At 39.1% G+C, this 15,838-nt stretch overlaps 2 protein-coding genes, 1 long non-coding RNA gene and 1 other non-coding gene across 4 annotated transcripts in view; 2 read left to right on the top strand and 2 right to left on the bottom strand.

The window, feature by feature from the left end:
• Positions 1 to 2,694, top strand: part of LOC109957931 (multidrug and toxin extrusion protein 1) — an 18,338-nt gene extending 15,644 nt beyond the window's left edge. Inside the window, exons 12-16 of the mRNA XM_020596188.1 lie at positions 1,683 to 1,752; positions 1,842 to 1,974; positions 2,085 to 2,179; positions 2,304 to 2,358; positions 2,439 to 2,694. Coding sequence (XP_020451844.1) covers positions 1,683 to 1,752; positions 1,842 to 1,974; positions 2,085 to 2,179; positions 2,304 to 2,358; positions 2,439 to 2,680 — 595 coding nt within the window. The 3' untranslated portion in view covers positions 2,681 to 2,694. The remainder of the gene's footprint in view (positions 1 to 1,682; positions 1,753 to 1,841; positions 1,975 to 2,084; positions 2,180 to 2,303; positions 2,359 to 2,438) is intronic.
• A 102-nt stretch (positions 2,695 to 2,796) lies between these two features.
• Positions 2,797 to 7,969, bottom strand: LOC109957932 (uncharacterized). Its single transcript, XR_002274616.1, has 3 exons — positions 7,749 to 7,969; positions 4,447 to 4,576; positions 2,797 to 2,884 (listed from the first exon to the last, which is right to left on the bottom strand). It is a non-coding gene; the product is annotated as an uncharacterized LOC109957932 (long non-coding RNA).
• Positions 7,970 to 10,823: 2,854 nt separating this feature from the next.
• Positions 10,824 to 10,895, top strand: trnaq-cug (transfer RNA glutamine (anticodon CUG)). Its single transcript has one exon. It is a non-coding gene; the product is annotated as a tRNA-Gln (tRNA).
• Positions 10,896 to 11,360: 465 nt separating this feature from the next.
• On the bottom strand, positions 11,361 to 15,638 carry exosc9 (exosome component 9). Its single transcript, XM_020596166.1, has 12 exons — positions 15,438 to 15,638; positions 15,111 to 15,205; positions 14,749 to 14,868; positions 14,453 to 14,555; positions 14,196 to 14,333; positions 13,851 to 13,933; positions 12,864 to 12,996; positions 12,532 to 12,620; positions 12,284 to 12,430; positions 11,969 to 12,171; positions 11,696 to 11,774; positions 11,361 to 11,595 (listed from the first exon to the last, which is right to left on the bottom strand). The coding sequence occupies exons 1-12, from the start codon at positions 15,501 to 15,503 to the stop codon at positions 11,532 to 11,534; spliced, it is 1,320 nt and encodes a 439-aa protein (XP_020451822.1). The 5' UTR covers positions 15,504 to 15,638; the 3' UTR covers positions 11,361 to 11,531.
• Positions 15,639 to 15,838: the final 200 nt, after the last annotated feature.

Genomic DNA, 15,838 nt, shown 5'->3' on the forward strand with positions numbered 1-15,838 from the left:
TGGGGCTAAGCTACGTCTAGGCGGCTCCACACCAGCTACATGGGCATAGCTAGCTGGCCTGTTCTCCATGGTGTGGAGCCGCACTTCTAAGCCTGTGAGCCTCGCCTCCAATGGTGCTAGCATCTGACATTTATTATAAGTACCATTATCACTAAAGGAGGCAGAGGAAGAACTGAACATGCGACATTCTGAGCAAGAGAAAGGAGGAGAGGAAGAGGGGGAAGCCATTGCTCTCATTTAAGCTACTAGCTTAGCTAGCTTCTAAACTAGCCAACCTAAGGTAGCAAATTAAATTTGGTAGTTAGCAAGAACTTCTGCAACACAAGTGCTTAAGTGGTGCAAGCTTATGTTGTCACTCAAAAATTAAGATGAATCTAGAAAATAGTGAGTTTAATTCCTAAACAATCTGGACGCAAGCACAACGCAGTGCAGGTACAGAAAACAGGAAATGAGTACGGTTTACTGTAGAGGCAGGAAACAGCAGTCCGTCAAAGGAAGCCAGAAACCGTTTAGGAGAAATATATTATTTGTTTGTAGTTTGTGTTAAAACTTTATTTGTCAAGTTATGGTTTTTTGGGGGGGGGGTTTACATCTAAAGTAAATATTTAGTTCTTATTGGACTGTCAGTTCAGTGTTTATTGGTAGATTATTTAGTTGGTGTCTTTGTCCATTCCCTGTGTGCGTTACTGGTTTGACCAGCCAGTATATACAGTATGTTCCGCATGTTCCTCATTTGCGAGGTCAGTTGTTGTTTTTTTGTTTGTTTGTTTGTTTGTTTTTTGAGGTGCTGTGCAGTTCAGTTTTCTGCTGTCTTTGCTATTGCTTCATGTAGGAGGGTCATTCAAAATGTCAGTGACACCACATGCTTTGCTCTACTTTTGTCTAAAACAGCTTTTTGAGTCAATGGGTAGTTTTTGAATAATAATCGACTAAATTTGACGATGTGTTTTTGACTGTTTTCAGCTTGGCTCCTCTTCTTTCATTGTCATTCACATTCATCTCATTCCACCTCTCAATTATACAAGTCCTGGACCTATAGATGTTCAAAAAATCACTTTGACATTGTTTAATGTTTCGTAATTGAATGTATTTTAGTTTAAAGACCCTTGTTCGGCCCCTCTGAAATGTTCTGCAGGTCCTCCTGGTTCATATGGTGTAAGAATCTCATGCCTATGATTTTTAATTTTGGAGAGAGAAAAAATGCTCCATCTTGTCTAACGGTGTCTGTCACACAGACACATTTTCATTCCATTTCTCTGTCTTTGTTTGTCTTTGTATTTCTCTGTCACTTGTTCTGCTCTAGAACCTCTATGTATTATGTTGTATTATGTCCCGATTCAGCCAAATCCCAGATCTTTCTCTATGTTGTTGGGTCTTATTTCACCACATATGGACAAACCTTGTACTGCTATGTTTTGCAAGTCTGACCGACAGCTTTGCAACAGTCAGGGCTTGCATGCCTAAAATTTATTAAGAAATTTAAAAATCTTTAGTTTTCATTATTATGTCAACCCATGTCATATTACACGTTTCTTGTTTTATTCTAAGACATGGTAGAAAGATCTTCTTTCCATGCAGTTTCAGTATCTGATCCCTATATTAATCTGTCGGCTAGATATACTGTATTTTTAGATATGCCAACACATATTAGATGTACTGAATCTCTGTCTGTATGTTTTTAGAGAAATCTTGGAGAGGGTTCCTAACGTCGTGTTGATATATGGTTTCATGCATGTTGTTGATTCCGTTGCGGTGAGAAACATTTTCAACAACAATTTTGTGCATTTCAGATCAGACATTAACAAGCACAGTGTTTTTGACCACATGTTTGATATCCACAGTGTGTGAGTGGAGGTGTTCTCAGAGGAGCAGGGAAACAGTTGATTGGTGTTCTGTGTAACCTAGCAGGACAATACTTCATCGGCCTCACCATCGGTGTGTCACTGATGTTCCCAGTGAAAATGGGCATTGTAGGCAAGTAAAGACCAATAATGGCATGCAGTTATACAGTAAGTAGCTGTGTCTCTTGCTTGTCAAATACCATTCAGGAAAGCCATTAAAATCTCCTTTCTCCTCTGTAATAGGGCTGTGGACAGGATTTACCATTGGTGCGCTAATGCAGGCAATTTTCTTTGTCACATATATATACAAGCTTGATTGGGAAAAGGCTGCTGAAGAGGTGCATAGCTACATGTCTTGACCAATAACAATCCTATTTTACAAGTTTTAAATTTGTCCTGAGTTACTGTATGTTTTGAAGTTACAATATTGCATTAACAACCATTTTTAATGTCTCCAATAAGGCAATGGTGAGAGCAGGAATCCAGGTCATAGAAAAAAAAGAGGCAGGAAATGCAGGTAAGCACCAATGCAATAACTGAAACATCCCTTGTGTCACACTATTTGGTAATACTAAAGGTTCTCCCTCAAACATTTAGACTCAAATCTCAACAAGGCCCAGGTCAATACTCCTGCATCCAGATGTGAGAGTGCTAAGGAAAACCACACATCCATGGACGTGCATATTCCAGCCCAGATTAAATCCACTACCACCACAGTGGGAGATGTTCTTACGGTAACACAGCTGGTTTTACGGCGTGGACTGACATTTCTGTTCATGGTCATCATCCTTGTTGCTGGAATCTTCCTCAGCAACTTGCTTGTCAGGCTACTGAAATGAGTCCTCTAATCCCACAAAGCTCGCAATTAGATGAATGAATGTCAGGTTTCATAGCATAAAATTCCACTAAACAATATTTTTATGTTAACAATTGTATAGAGTGCTGTAGAGATGATGTCAGTTGTCCTTCCAGTGATGGCACTGTCCAGTTCTTTTTTGGATTTTGCTGAGGAGACGTCTGTATGAGCTACAGGAATCTGAAAACTGTGAAAAGCATAAAGATCATAAAGTACTAAGGAAAATGACAGTAACTGACAAATTTTAACACACACTTCTGCTGTCCATAACATGGAAAAATTAACGTATTACATTGTAACTACAATTTGTGTTGTCTGTCTTAGTCTAAGACAACCATGTAAACTGTAGTCATTGATCTTAGTTTCTATGTGTTAGGATCTGCAGAAGTGTGCTTTAGAAATTGACAGTTACAATGATCACATATACATACTGCTCATACAAAAACAAAAGCAATGATATGTAATACAGCCTTGGATTCTTCCTGATGCTACAGTAAATTTCACATTACTAGAAAAGAAGCAAAAAGATTTTGAGTTAATTTTTGATTAACATTATAATCAATAGTTATTAGTCACATTCAGATCTACACAGATGCATCAGAGAACTCATTTAATAAAATGGGAGTCGTATGTTTTGTTCCAGAGTTTAAACTAGGGAAAAGAGTCAGTAAGGGGATTGTCAGTTTAGACATCATGTGACATTGTCAGAAATATGAAACACAAAGAAGACACCTAATTTAAAACCTCACAAAATACACGTAAATTATGATCCAACAGAGGTCTCTCAAAAAAAGGAACCTCAGATAACTGAGCTAACTGATAAGACTATTGTAAAATTCTGGGTCAGCAGATATTAAGAATATTATTTGGATGCAGAACACACTTTGGTGTATGGTAGATTTTATGGGGTGGTTATCTTGCCATTTTCATCCAAGAATTGTGGGCATTGTGTATGGAGTAAAAATAAAAAGTAAAAATACTGAAATTGGCCCTGTCTCCCAATGGTGAAGAATCCTTTAAAAAGTCCTCTTCTAGAACATGGTCCAGATCAGCACCAACCCTGATTGATTGTTTAGTGGACTGTGCCCTACCTCTCCACAAAACAAAATTATCAAAATCTATTCATTACTTTTTGATTGATGCTGTTAACAGCCAACCAACCAACAAACAAATGGTAAAAAAAACCATAACCTCCTTGGCAGAGGTAATAAAACTGCTGATGTTTGTTGCCAGGTCTTTATGTGATGTGACGTCAAAGTCTGGACCTGTGTGTTTAAATCATACTTGGTGGCTGCAAAAATATTAGTATCAAAATTAAAATGATTAAAGCCTAATAATGCTTGGTACTAACCTGTGAGAAGTAAACCCTGGTTTTGAACAAGTGAACTTTGCCTTTTCTTGGTCAAATGTTGCAGGCTACATCAGAGCTACATCAGAAATATTGCTTTCCTCATAACCTCCTTCTTAAAGACAGGAATATCAACTAATAAGTTGTTCTGTGGAGCTCAGAAACTCATCTGAACTAAGATAATAGGCAATGTGACCATAGGATTATTGTTATTTATTTATCTTTGTTTCTAGTAGATTATAGGTATTGGACTACTATACACATGGGTCACAGTTATCTTTGAACCCTGTTATCTGATGATCAAGTTCATTTCTTCAGGTTAAGTTGAACACCATCAGCAATATTTTGCTGTGTAAGGAAAAATGGGAACATTTCATTTAGTCTAATGAAGAAATGCTCACCTCTCATCCTCTCCCTCTGCTGTTTTTTCCCCCAGTTCCTTGTAGTGTTTAATTTCAGAACACCCACCAGAGGACGCTGTCTGCCCCCTCACCAGCCCCTTTAACCTGCTGTGCTGCTGCTAATCATCACCTGTGTTGACGGGTTAGAGATGACACATCTTTAATGCAGATTTTTATACTGTAGTCTGCAGCTATTTCCATTATTTGAAGCCATATTAATGATTTCCAGTGGTTTTGCTGTGGGACTGAGGAAACGGTACATCCTGGCAAGCAGCTTTCCTATCTCTACATACTGTATGGCCTTTGTGCATTACTAAGGGTTAATGTGACACAGTGTAGCTGACTTTTATCATTTTAAGTGGAGACACAATTTCCCCCTCCCGGTTGGTCATACATATACTAATACAGATTTATAGTACTGATATATAGTACGCAATACTACTGGAAATCTAACAGACACTTAGAGTGGTGGTCCTACACATTTAAGATGCCACCCATTTCCATTTTTGGCAATGCATTTTACTGGTTATACTAGCCTTTTAGAGGTACCTGAAATGGTACCAAGGTACTAGATGGTTTATAATTTCAATAACCACCATTGAAGACCTCATTTAATGCACATACCTGTTCTGTCCTCGCTGTTGTACAGTATATACAACATTTGCTGGGGATGATGTTAATATAGCAATAAGGAAGGTGAGAGGGCTGATAAACATATACATTACCAGCCACTTTCCCACTGAATTGAATGTGAAAGTGAGATCAAAAATTTGATTGGGAGTATATCTGTATAATAAACCATTATCTTTTTATTTTTTATTATGATCTGACAGTATACATACATTATCTGTAAGGAAAATAGCTTTGTAAAATTAAAATTTTCCAGTATTCAGCACTAGAAACACCCTATTTCAACAAACAAAAGAAGTACTAAGCAATGCTGGATCATTCATAGAACCTTAATGACTTATGATAAAGATATGATGATAAAAAAGATGACAATGATGTTGCAAACTGAGAAGAGTTCATAAGGCAAAGAGATGTAGCCTGCATGTTATTATAACCAATATGAAATGTACAGTGATAGGATTTCTGGTCTTCCCATGGTGGGATGATTAGGTCTGGAGAGTGAAACATTATGCATCAGTGTGACATGAAAAGAGATGACTAGAATACAGCTGTATCCAGATGTAGGTAACAGTGTGTTTGTTTGTTTTTTTACTCGGTGCCTGTCTGATGAATCTGAATGCATTAAGCAGATTCCTTGATAGAACAGCAACATTCCCAAATGTATTTGGATGCTTGTGTTGTACTGACAATGAGACAGTATTGCTATTACTCCATTAATGCATTTTTTAAAATGTATATACACATCTATCACCATCACTTATCTCATTTTATTTCTATTACAACTATTTTCTGCCTTTACAATATTTGATGCTATAGAGTCTCCACTATGCACATTGGTCCCTGACAGTATTTTTTAGTATGAGTTAAATAAATAAAACCTCTTCTAAACATATTGCATTAAAATAATGTTTTTCATATCAGCATTGTGGCTGAAGATACTGTAGCTTATATTTTAATAGTTTGTCTTTATTCTGACACGTGAGACAAACACATACTAAACTATACTTTAGTCTATAGTGTTATCCTAACACAACTGAGTTAATAGTTCCAGTTCACTCAATTGCAGAGTAAAGGCAACAGGCTATGTAATTTTTAATTTTTCACATATGTACTTCACTTTACTGAAAATGCACCTGCACAACATTCACTCCACCAGAGAAGAGGGGCAAGCTCAGGTCCAAATCTGTGAAAGTTGTTAGACCCAGTTCTTTTGTTGAAAGCGCGAGAAGTGAAGACAGAAGAGGACTGTATAAAATCAATAGAAATGTAATCAAAGTCTAGTCACATGTAAACGGTACAAGGCTGAGCTCAGAGTGACAAAACTTCCGCAGGAACTCCGTCATCAAAGAGCCCCAAACCTTTGTCTGTAGTTCCATTTATCTTCGTGGGCGGGAACCGCCCTGGACAGAGGTTGGACTTACACGTATCTCAATGCTATTGACCATAGGCATGGGCAGGTCAGCCTCTGCTCACGTCAGCTACTAAATATGCTAATCAAATGGTGTGTGAATGTTGTGATGTCAAGCGGTAACTAACAAAAACAAGAGCATCTGGTCATCTTCAAAGAGCAGACATCCTGTCTATAAAAACCCTAATAAACCAACAGTAGATACCAAACATTTGGTTAACTTCAAAGCGCAGACTTCCTGCATACATACACATTCTTCAACAGACAAACAGGAGATACTAAGCAGTTCTAACAGTCATCAATGCAATAGTGATACATATATTGTAAGGAATAAAAAAAACTTAAGTTCATATGACTCAAATATTACAAAGTCCACTTTGTTGAGGAGGTGAGGGTGAGAAAACATTTTTAAAATTAGTTATAATGCTAAACAAATTAGCTTTAGATCCCTGATGCATTCTCCTCAAGTCATCACGTAATCCATCAATGTATAGGTTTCTTTAAGATCCAATTTAGACAAGATTTCATGTCGATATTGGCACTTGATCATTGGCACTGCCAATGGTGGCAGTGTAACTGAATAGTGACCTTTGAAATTGTTAGATTTTCTTCTAAAGAATTCACCAAAGCTATACCGCATCACAGCGGGTCCGCATTGACATCGGACGTCGCTGGCTCCAATATCGAACGTCGCCTCCATGGCGCGCACATACTCAAGTTTTAGCATTTTTCAAAAAATGGCTCAGTCGCCATCTTTGTCCTATACTTTCAATGTTAAACTCGACGACTTGCACCGATTAAAAAAACACATTTTTCTCAAACACTGCATGAATATTTATACTTTTTTAAACCTGACATGTGCACCCTCAGTACAATACATTATTTCTAACCATTTTACAACGAAATAAGTTTATTGGAGGTGTGCTATTTTGATATGGTTCTGGGCCAATATTGTCAGTCAAAATAATAAATATTATATTTATCCATTTTTAAACGTACGATGCTTTGTTATAGAATGGTTTCAAGCAAGGTGTAAATATATACTGCTCAAAAAAATAAAGGGAACACAACATAAGACATCCTAGATCTGAATGAATGAAATATTCTTATTAAATATCTAGTTCATTACATAGTTGAATGTCTTATTTTCCCTTGTGTTCCCTTTATTTTTTTAGCAGTGTATTTACACCTTATGTGGTCTGCTGTCTTTTACCATAGCAGACATCCAAACGGTGAATGTCAAGAGCCAGCAAGTGTTTCTCACCGAGTAAAGCAGAGGGGGCCATGGTTTCTCCACTAAAGTTGCTTTCACGCTTCAAGATGTGAGCAGTTTATCACAGATGTTTTCTGAAATCAAGTAGTTCACTTATCAACAAATCAGCACTTGTTCACAGTTGAAGAGTTTAACTTAGTTCAGCTCCTCTCCGTAGGCAACATTAGGCTAACGGGCTCTGCTTTCGAAGGTTCGATCCTCATTGCCATCGCAACCAGTGACGTATTACTGACGTCAGCTCTAATATTGAAAAAAGAATACTGGATAGTAATTTTACTTAATAATTTGTCATTTTAAACTAAAGCCTGATATTATTAGACCTGAAATGATTATATTTTAAAAACCAAACTTGGTGCCAAATTTTCCAGCTTCTAAAAAATGTGAATTTGCTGCATTTTATTTAATAGGGGCATATGTGCAAACAGATTTATTTGTTTGTTTCTTTGTAGGATAAAAAACAATTTGAAGATGTCATCACAGGGCTCTGACATTTTGTGCCTTCAGTTATCACCACATAACCACTAATATTTGGGTACATTTGGCAGTGAGTAGGATAATCAGTGATGGAGTCAACAACCTGGTTTGATTCTGGCAGCCAAACATTGAAGTACATTTTTACTAAATCAATACATTTATAAAATCTTTTAATTAAATGAAAGATGGTTGTGCATTGAAATTAATTGTGTGCTCATTAAATGCAAATTTTACTTTTATAATAACAGTATAGATAAATTAGGGGATAATTTATGTTGCAGCATTTTTAACTGCCTTTTGAAGAAGTGTTATTCATTTGCTAGCACTGTTTCAGTTAGAGCTGAGTCTTTATTTAATCCCTCACATTTTAGTATAACTTCAGAAAACATAGCTGCACTTACATGAACAGAAATTCTGAAACTGCATCTTTGCTGCAAGACACTGAAAATTCACAGCCTGACATTTATGTTAATTTGGAAAATCAAATCTAATCAAATTGTATTTGTATGGCGCCAAATCACAACAAAAGTCATTTCAGGACACTTTACAGAGTAAGGTCTAGACCTCACTGTTATCACTATTATTACATAGGGAAAACCCAACAAATCCCCCTTGAGCAAGCACTTGGCGACAGTGGGGAGGAAAAACTCCCTTTAACGGAAGAAACCTCTGACAGACCCCAGCTCTTGGTGGGCGGCCTTCTGCCTCGACCGGTTGGGGTGAGTGGATAGAGGAGAGACAAAAGAAGAAAAGCAACAAAAGGTACAGGGAGAGAGAGAGGACACACTATGGGAGAGAGGAGACACAAAGTTAGTAATGTGTAATGGTGGCATATAGAAGCATAGGGAGAGAGAGGAGAGGAGAGGGGAGGGGAGGGGAAAGAAACTCAGAGCATCATGGGGCCCCCCAGCAGCCTAGGCCTATAGCAGCATAACTAAGGGAAGGCTCAGGGTCACCTGATCCAGCCCTAACTATAAGCTTTATCAAAAAGGAACGTCTTAAGTCTAATCTTAAAGGTAGAGAGGGTGTCCGCCTCCCGAACTGAGACTGGGAGTTGGTTCCATAGGAGAGGAGCTTGATAGCTAAAGGCTCTGCCTCCCATTCTACTTCATTTAAAATGTTTAACTCCCTGACAGTTTTTAAAAAACAAGGTGTTTAAAGAATTGTTTTTGTCATTTTTTGTCAAAAAAGCCAAATTATATTGACCATGATTGATTTATCAAATCAATATAAAGGTAAAACATCAAAGGGGGTTCATACTTTTTTATGGGCACTGTATAAAGAAAATATAATAGAGTTTAATATAGAGCCTTGTGGTACTCCACAAGAGATGGGTGTAGAGGAGAAGCAGACTTTATCAATTTTAACTAAGGCTGATCTGTCCTGGTGGTAGAAGATAAACTATAGGCCAGTTCCTGAATGCCTACAACAAGTTTAAACACACACTAAGTGTGATGTCCCGGGGGAAGAAGTTGTCTCTCTCTGGATGTCTTGGCATACAGTGACCTGTAGCACCGTCAAGAGGGGAGGAGTTCAAACAGTTTGTGTCCTAGGTGTGAGGGGTCTGCAGAGATCTTCTCTGCCCTCCTCTTGACCCGTGAGGTGTACAAATCCTCCATGGAGGGCAGGCTGGTACTGATCATGCTTTCCGCAGTCCTGGCTGCCCGCTGAAGTCTGTTCCTGTCCTGTTTGGTTGCTGAGCCAAACCAGACAGAGATGGATGAACAGAAAACAGACTCGACGAATCATCTGTGGAGCTGTATCAGCAGCTTCTGGGGCAGGTTGAGCTGACACAGGAAGTACATCCTCTGCTGTGCCTTCTTGGTGATGGTGCTGATGCTGCGTGAGCGAAAGTGGTGCCTTGGCGGAGGTAACATACACTAGATGGTTTCTATCCCTGTGCCATCACTCTGAACACTTAATGATGATATGACAGGATACAGCAATCACCCCCAGTGCAATAAAACTGTAAATATAACCATCGGGAAGCTTTTTGCTTGTCTATATATATTTGTGAATAGGTCCTGTCTTTTTACCCTCCTATTTCTACCATTTTTTCCACTGATTGCGCAGTGTTCCTATTTGAATAGTTTCATTTTAGCTTCTGTACCAGAGTCAAATGTGTTGTCTAATCATACCTGGCCAATAAAGACTGAAGTCTAAATACGTATAGCATAGCCAACCACAGACTGCACATTTTAATCGTATTCAAATGTGCTGGGAGGGCGCTGAGTCTATGGTAGGTTACCTCAGTTGAGTAGAGCGGACTGCTAAAAATGCCGGGGTTGTGCGTCAGATCGTTGACTCAAGTATTTTTTGATTAATTTACTAATGACCAGTTTTATTAAATTGGTTTTGCACCACGGGTATGCCAGCTAATGTTAGTTAGACGTAGCTAACATGGGGGAAAAAATGAAAGTTGCTTAGTGTCCATTTTTGCAGGGAGTATAATCGCCCACCGTTCTTTTGTAGTATTTACACAGAAACAAAAAACCGGTCATTTTCGTGTCTGACAAAAAGTACACCGTCATAATATAAAGCAATATAGGCTATAATACGTAAAAGATAGTGATTGGCGCCTTTCACTACGGTGGTTCCATGGTGTAATGGTTAGCACTCTGGACTCTGAATCCAGCGATCCGAGTTCAAATCTCGGTGGAACCTGACTTTTATTTGTTCCCTTCCTGTCTTAGATTTGCAGTGGCACTGATGCAATTAAGCTTCGGCCACTCCAAATTTTAATATCAACAACGAAATGCGTATCGTTTCATGCTTCCTGGTGATCAGCTGTAAAGATCAGCAACTGTTTATGAGACAGTAATATTTGCCATTCTAGACACAGGTACTGCTTTCTGCTGTACGGAGGTCCGAGAGGATCCACGTGGCCCGCAGGCAGGGTCGGTCGGTCGGACTCCTCCCAGGGAGTCCACATGTCGAAGTGTCCTTGGGCAAAGCACTGAATCCCCCCGTTGCCCCCGACGGTCAAAGCCATCGGTTGAGCCAATAAAGGTGACTTGGCCAATAAAGGTGATTATGATTATCATAAATGTTACACACACAAACTTCGCTCTGGAGAAATACATTATTTGTAGGTAAATATGTCATTTTAAAAAAATTCAAAGCAGAAAATTTAGAAAAAGAGTATTTATTTTTCTTTTTATGCAAATTCACAATCAACAGTAAGCATAACTGAAAGGTAATCATTTAAGCCAGCCTTTATCATGAGGAGGTGTTGCAGGTTCTGGCACTGCTGCAGGTAAATAGATCCTTCATTGCAATGAAATAAACTGGACCCTTCTTTCATTTTTTCTGTCTTTTCTTGGACTTTGCTGCCCCCTTCTGGTGCGAAGTGGATCCTGTATTCCTGAAAAAAAGAAAAACTGTCAATTTAAAAAAAGATCTTGTGTAAAGTGTGCATAGCTCCTCAGTTGCCAGCTACAATCTCAGACAACTGGTGCACTTACTTGGGAGTTCTGTCTGGTGTTTCAGGATGGAGTATAATCACCTCTTCCTCTTCACTGTCAGACAACTCAACCACATTGGCTGTAAGGCAAGACATATTTTCCAAATTTATGCTTTAAAGTTATTCCAAATGTGCTCACAGAATAATCTAACCAACGTACATAATGTGTATGAAATTCCTATTGCATTTAATTTACTTTGTGCTGCCCTTTTAAACACCTGTCTGATGAATGCTCTTCTCCCAACTTTCTCTTTAGAAAAAAAAAAAAAACTACCTTCTCTGCTCTCCCCCGTTTTATGGGGTTCCTCTTCCATCACTGTTAGGTCTTCCTCCTGTTCTGCACTTCCGTTGTCATTGGTGTCCTCCTCCTCCTCCTCCTCCTCGTCGTCATCATCCTCCTCCTCCAGGCCCCAGGTGTTCTTCAGCCCCTGCCCGACCTGACCTACACCTGGGACAGGTACCACAAGCGATGGTACCCTGATATATATGGTTAAGGTGCAGTGGGTGCAGTTTGGCAAACAGACAGTAAAAGAGGGAAGGCACATTTTCTTGGCTGATGCACTTGTTCTTCTGGTTCATTTTAGGATACTTGTGAGGAGAGGGCTCAGCTTTCTGGATGATGTCACTGGCTGTTTCTTTTACATCTGTCACCTCCACTGGAGTCTCATCCATTTTCAATGCTGTGATTCGCTCTTGAGTTATAGACTCTGCATAACCACACCTACCGCCCGCCTTCCTGAAAAATGTAATAATACAGACTTCTTATGTCTTCTAATAAAAATCCCAAGATGTCCTTAGTTTTATCATTTAGCATGGTAATGTGATGCTGCTGCTCACCTGGCTGTCTTGTCATTTTCCAGGGCTTTTTCGATGAGGTCTGTGATTTCAGACACTTTGACGCTGGCTATTTTACTGCATCTCATGACCTTGAAAACCACAGTCAAAAAAGAAATTAGTAATGAGCTTTTTTCCTACCTCACTCACGTTCATGTCTTCTTACAGGATAATTACACTGACACTGTGATAAACCTGAGCTGCTTTTTCCTAGAAATACAGAAGTTTGTAAAATGCTATAATTAAATGAGCAATATCAGCCTAAACATACTTGGTCTACATGACTGCAACTAATATAATAAAAGTACAAATACTAACACTCAGAGCCCATTCACCTGCTCTTTAAGCAGCATGATGCCCCCACTGGACTGGATGGAGCAGATTTCTCTGTGTTTGTTCATGGCAATGATCAGCAAGCCGTCCATCACCCGCTCCTCCTGCTCACTGGGGTCCACCAGCAGATAGGTTCTGCAGAGCCAGAATGAGGAAGGACCATCTTCATTTCAACCAGTGCCAGTGAGAAACATGCAATATGCTAGATACAGGGACAGAGGACTATATGGTGAAATATGAACTTGGCTAACACAGGAGCTGAAGTCACTGGTGCTTTGTCGCTTACAATTAATGCAACAAAATATGAATATTTAATCCCTGCATTTCAATGTTTAAATCAACCTAGCAAAGAAATTGTGATAAAACTGGTGCATTCCATATTAATAATAGCATAGGATGAATTGGAAATGCTAGGTAAATATATGCCTATGTTTATACTGATACTTTCTGATATTGACAGTCAGAGAGCAAAGTGAGGAGGACAAGTCCCCCCATTTCCCAGGGGAAACTATACCCTTGAATATTCAAGAGGCATGTGTAAGCTGCTATAGTCTCCAGCAGCTGTATTTTGGTGTTAGCATTCAGACAGTAGTGGACATTAAAACGACAAAGCTGTGACTAGTTAACACCACATGTCATCAAAATAATGAAAAAGGAACACCATAGATGATCACTAAAGGCGTGTCTGTGTCTTTACATAATGTTTTGATGATATACATAGAAAGATTTGAGATAGTGTTGGTGGATAATGTCGCTCTGATAAACAGTAGAGGAGCCACACACAGCTGATAAAAAAATAAATAATATTTATTTGAATTGCCTAAAAAAGGGCAATATGGGAAGCAGGTCCAAAATTCTGCATATATTAAAACAATATTAGTAGCCAGTCTGTTCTGGATAATGTTACTGACCAGCATGGAACTAAAATAGTCTGAAGAAAAGAAATCTTAACATTTGTGATTGTCCTCTATTCAAATGTGGGGCCTTACCCTTGCTGGAAGAAGGAAAAGCTGACAGTGATGGGCATGTGGTAGATACTAAGAGGAATGGGGTCTCTCTCCTCTGGACTGTACTAAAGAAACACAGAATAAATACACAGTTACATAAAGAAAGAAAAGCTGTTTTGGCATTACCATATCATACCTATAGGCATTAATTTTGTACTGACCATTTACATATGATTATACAATGGTCATATGTAGTACACCAAGCTCCACTAAAAGTACCAACACAAAATTAAGATAACACAGCAGTTTGTTGTGTGGAGAATCAGACATTTCCCAGTAGATTCAGTGAAGCAGAGACACCACCTGCTGCGGTCGCTGCTGACTCACCACTGTGACTTCATCTCCCTGGATGCTGACATCAGGCCGTCTGAAGTGGCGCAAAGCGGTGATAGCGGCTATGCTGGCAGCATCCATCAGGTTCCCATCATGATTCAGCACGTGGACATCTGTCCTGATCTGCCAAACCTGAACACACACACACACACACACACACACACACACACACACACACACACACACACTTCATCTTTATCACTGCACTGGATAAGGTTCTTTTACTCTTTTGTGTGTGACAGTGCGTTTACCTTTTCTCCAGACGCCACACACAGGGACTCTGTATCAATGCACTTGGAGTTCCTCAAGCATCTCTCCAGCTGTCTGTTTAGCTTCACTGACAACTCAGACTGTCTGGAGAGAAAGAGAAATGCAGAGATCATTTACACTCTCCACACTAATAGCTTGACTAAATGAGGCACAGTGCAAATCTAATATGTCTCTCATCTCTATAAAACATAAATAAAATTGTATGGCATCAACAAACAAGATGGGATAAATTACATATAATCCTTTGGTTGTAGTAAGCACACTTAGCTTTACTCACCTGCTCTGTTCAAATGCTGGCGAGGCCATGGGTGACAGCTCTATGTTAAAAAACATGATTCCTTCGTTTGGTCGATTCTCTTTAGGAGCCACCAGCTCACAGGACACCTGGGCCATGACCCTATAGAGTGCAGCATATTGATATTCCATTATCACAAAAAATATAACTGAGTTTTATAAATGCATCGATTTTATATCAATTGAGGTGAACTGCATGCTTTGGATCTCGTAAAAGATTTTATGTTACATGCAGCATTCGGAGTAAATTAAAATGATAGTTTATAAGTACCATATTATTTAATGACTACATATTTTCCAGGTAGGCAGTGCAAAGGCTTAAAAAATATCTGGCCACAGGCTGACCTGGTTTTCCCTAGATCCACAAAGCAACATCCATAGTCAGTCCCAAATGTGATCTTTAGCTTTCTGTAGTCATAGGTCTGCCGTCCATCCAGGCGCTGCAGAGAAGGACAGGAAAGTTAAACATCACTTTCTACCGTATATTACTGGGCAATGACAGCCGTTTTACCAAAGCAGGGATCCATGAACAAACTCTACACGCTGTCAAGTGATGACACTAACACCTTTGCATTTCATTTTAAGCCTTCCATAAATGTGTTTCGCACGAAAGCGCCAGTGTTGTCATTAGACTAAAGTAAAAACATGGGGCATTTTGAGAAATCATCCCACCTTTTTCTCCTCGATGGCTTTGAGCAGGAAATCCCGCTCACAGTTGGATAGCGGTGTGTCTTTCATTCTGTGGGTATTTGTGCGATGGCCTAGAGTTATGTTTTAATAATACAGTTCACTATTGCACTACCACTGCTCCAAGACACATGCATCCGCCATCAATATTTTCTGACCTCTACCCCGGAAGTTCATTAGATATGCTTATATAAAAGCGGGGGGACATGTTTGTTTGCCTTGTTTAGAATTCTTAACTGTCTGTAATGTCACATTGCTTTGATTTGCGTATAATAACACAGATATTTGTTGGTAATGTGTCAGCGGAACAGTTTTCTAGATTTTACTGAAAATGAGCTTTTACTTTGAAATCCTGCTGCAGAGCGATTTTTTGATGCTTTAAAGTG

The sequence above is a fragment of the Monopterus albus genome, unplaced genomic scaffold (assembly GCF_001952655.1).
Source record: "Monopterus albus unplaced genomic scaffold, M_albus_1.0 scaffold29.1, whole genome shotgun sequence".
Classification (NCBI taxonomy): Eukaryota; Metazoa; Chordata; class Actinopteri; order Synbranchiformes; family Synbranchidae; genus Monopterus; species Monopterus albus.

What these genes read in the sequence shown, in the direction of transcription:
- exosc9 (XM_020596166.1), bottom strand. Translation starts at nt 15,503, where the DNA reads ATGAAAGACACACCGCTATCCAACTGTGAGCGGGATTTCCTGCTCAAA. An exon ending in CCAGCATTTGAACAGAGCAG is followed by an intron (nt 14,556 to 14,748) that starts GTGAGTAAAGCT and finishes CTTTCTCTCCAG; the next exon opens with ACAGTCTGAGTTGTCAGTGA. An exon ending in AGGGAGATGAAGTCACAGTG is followed by an intron (nt 13,934 to 14,195) that starts GTGAGTCAGCAG and finishes GTGTTTCTTTAG; the next exon opens with TACAGTCCAGAGGAGAGAGA.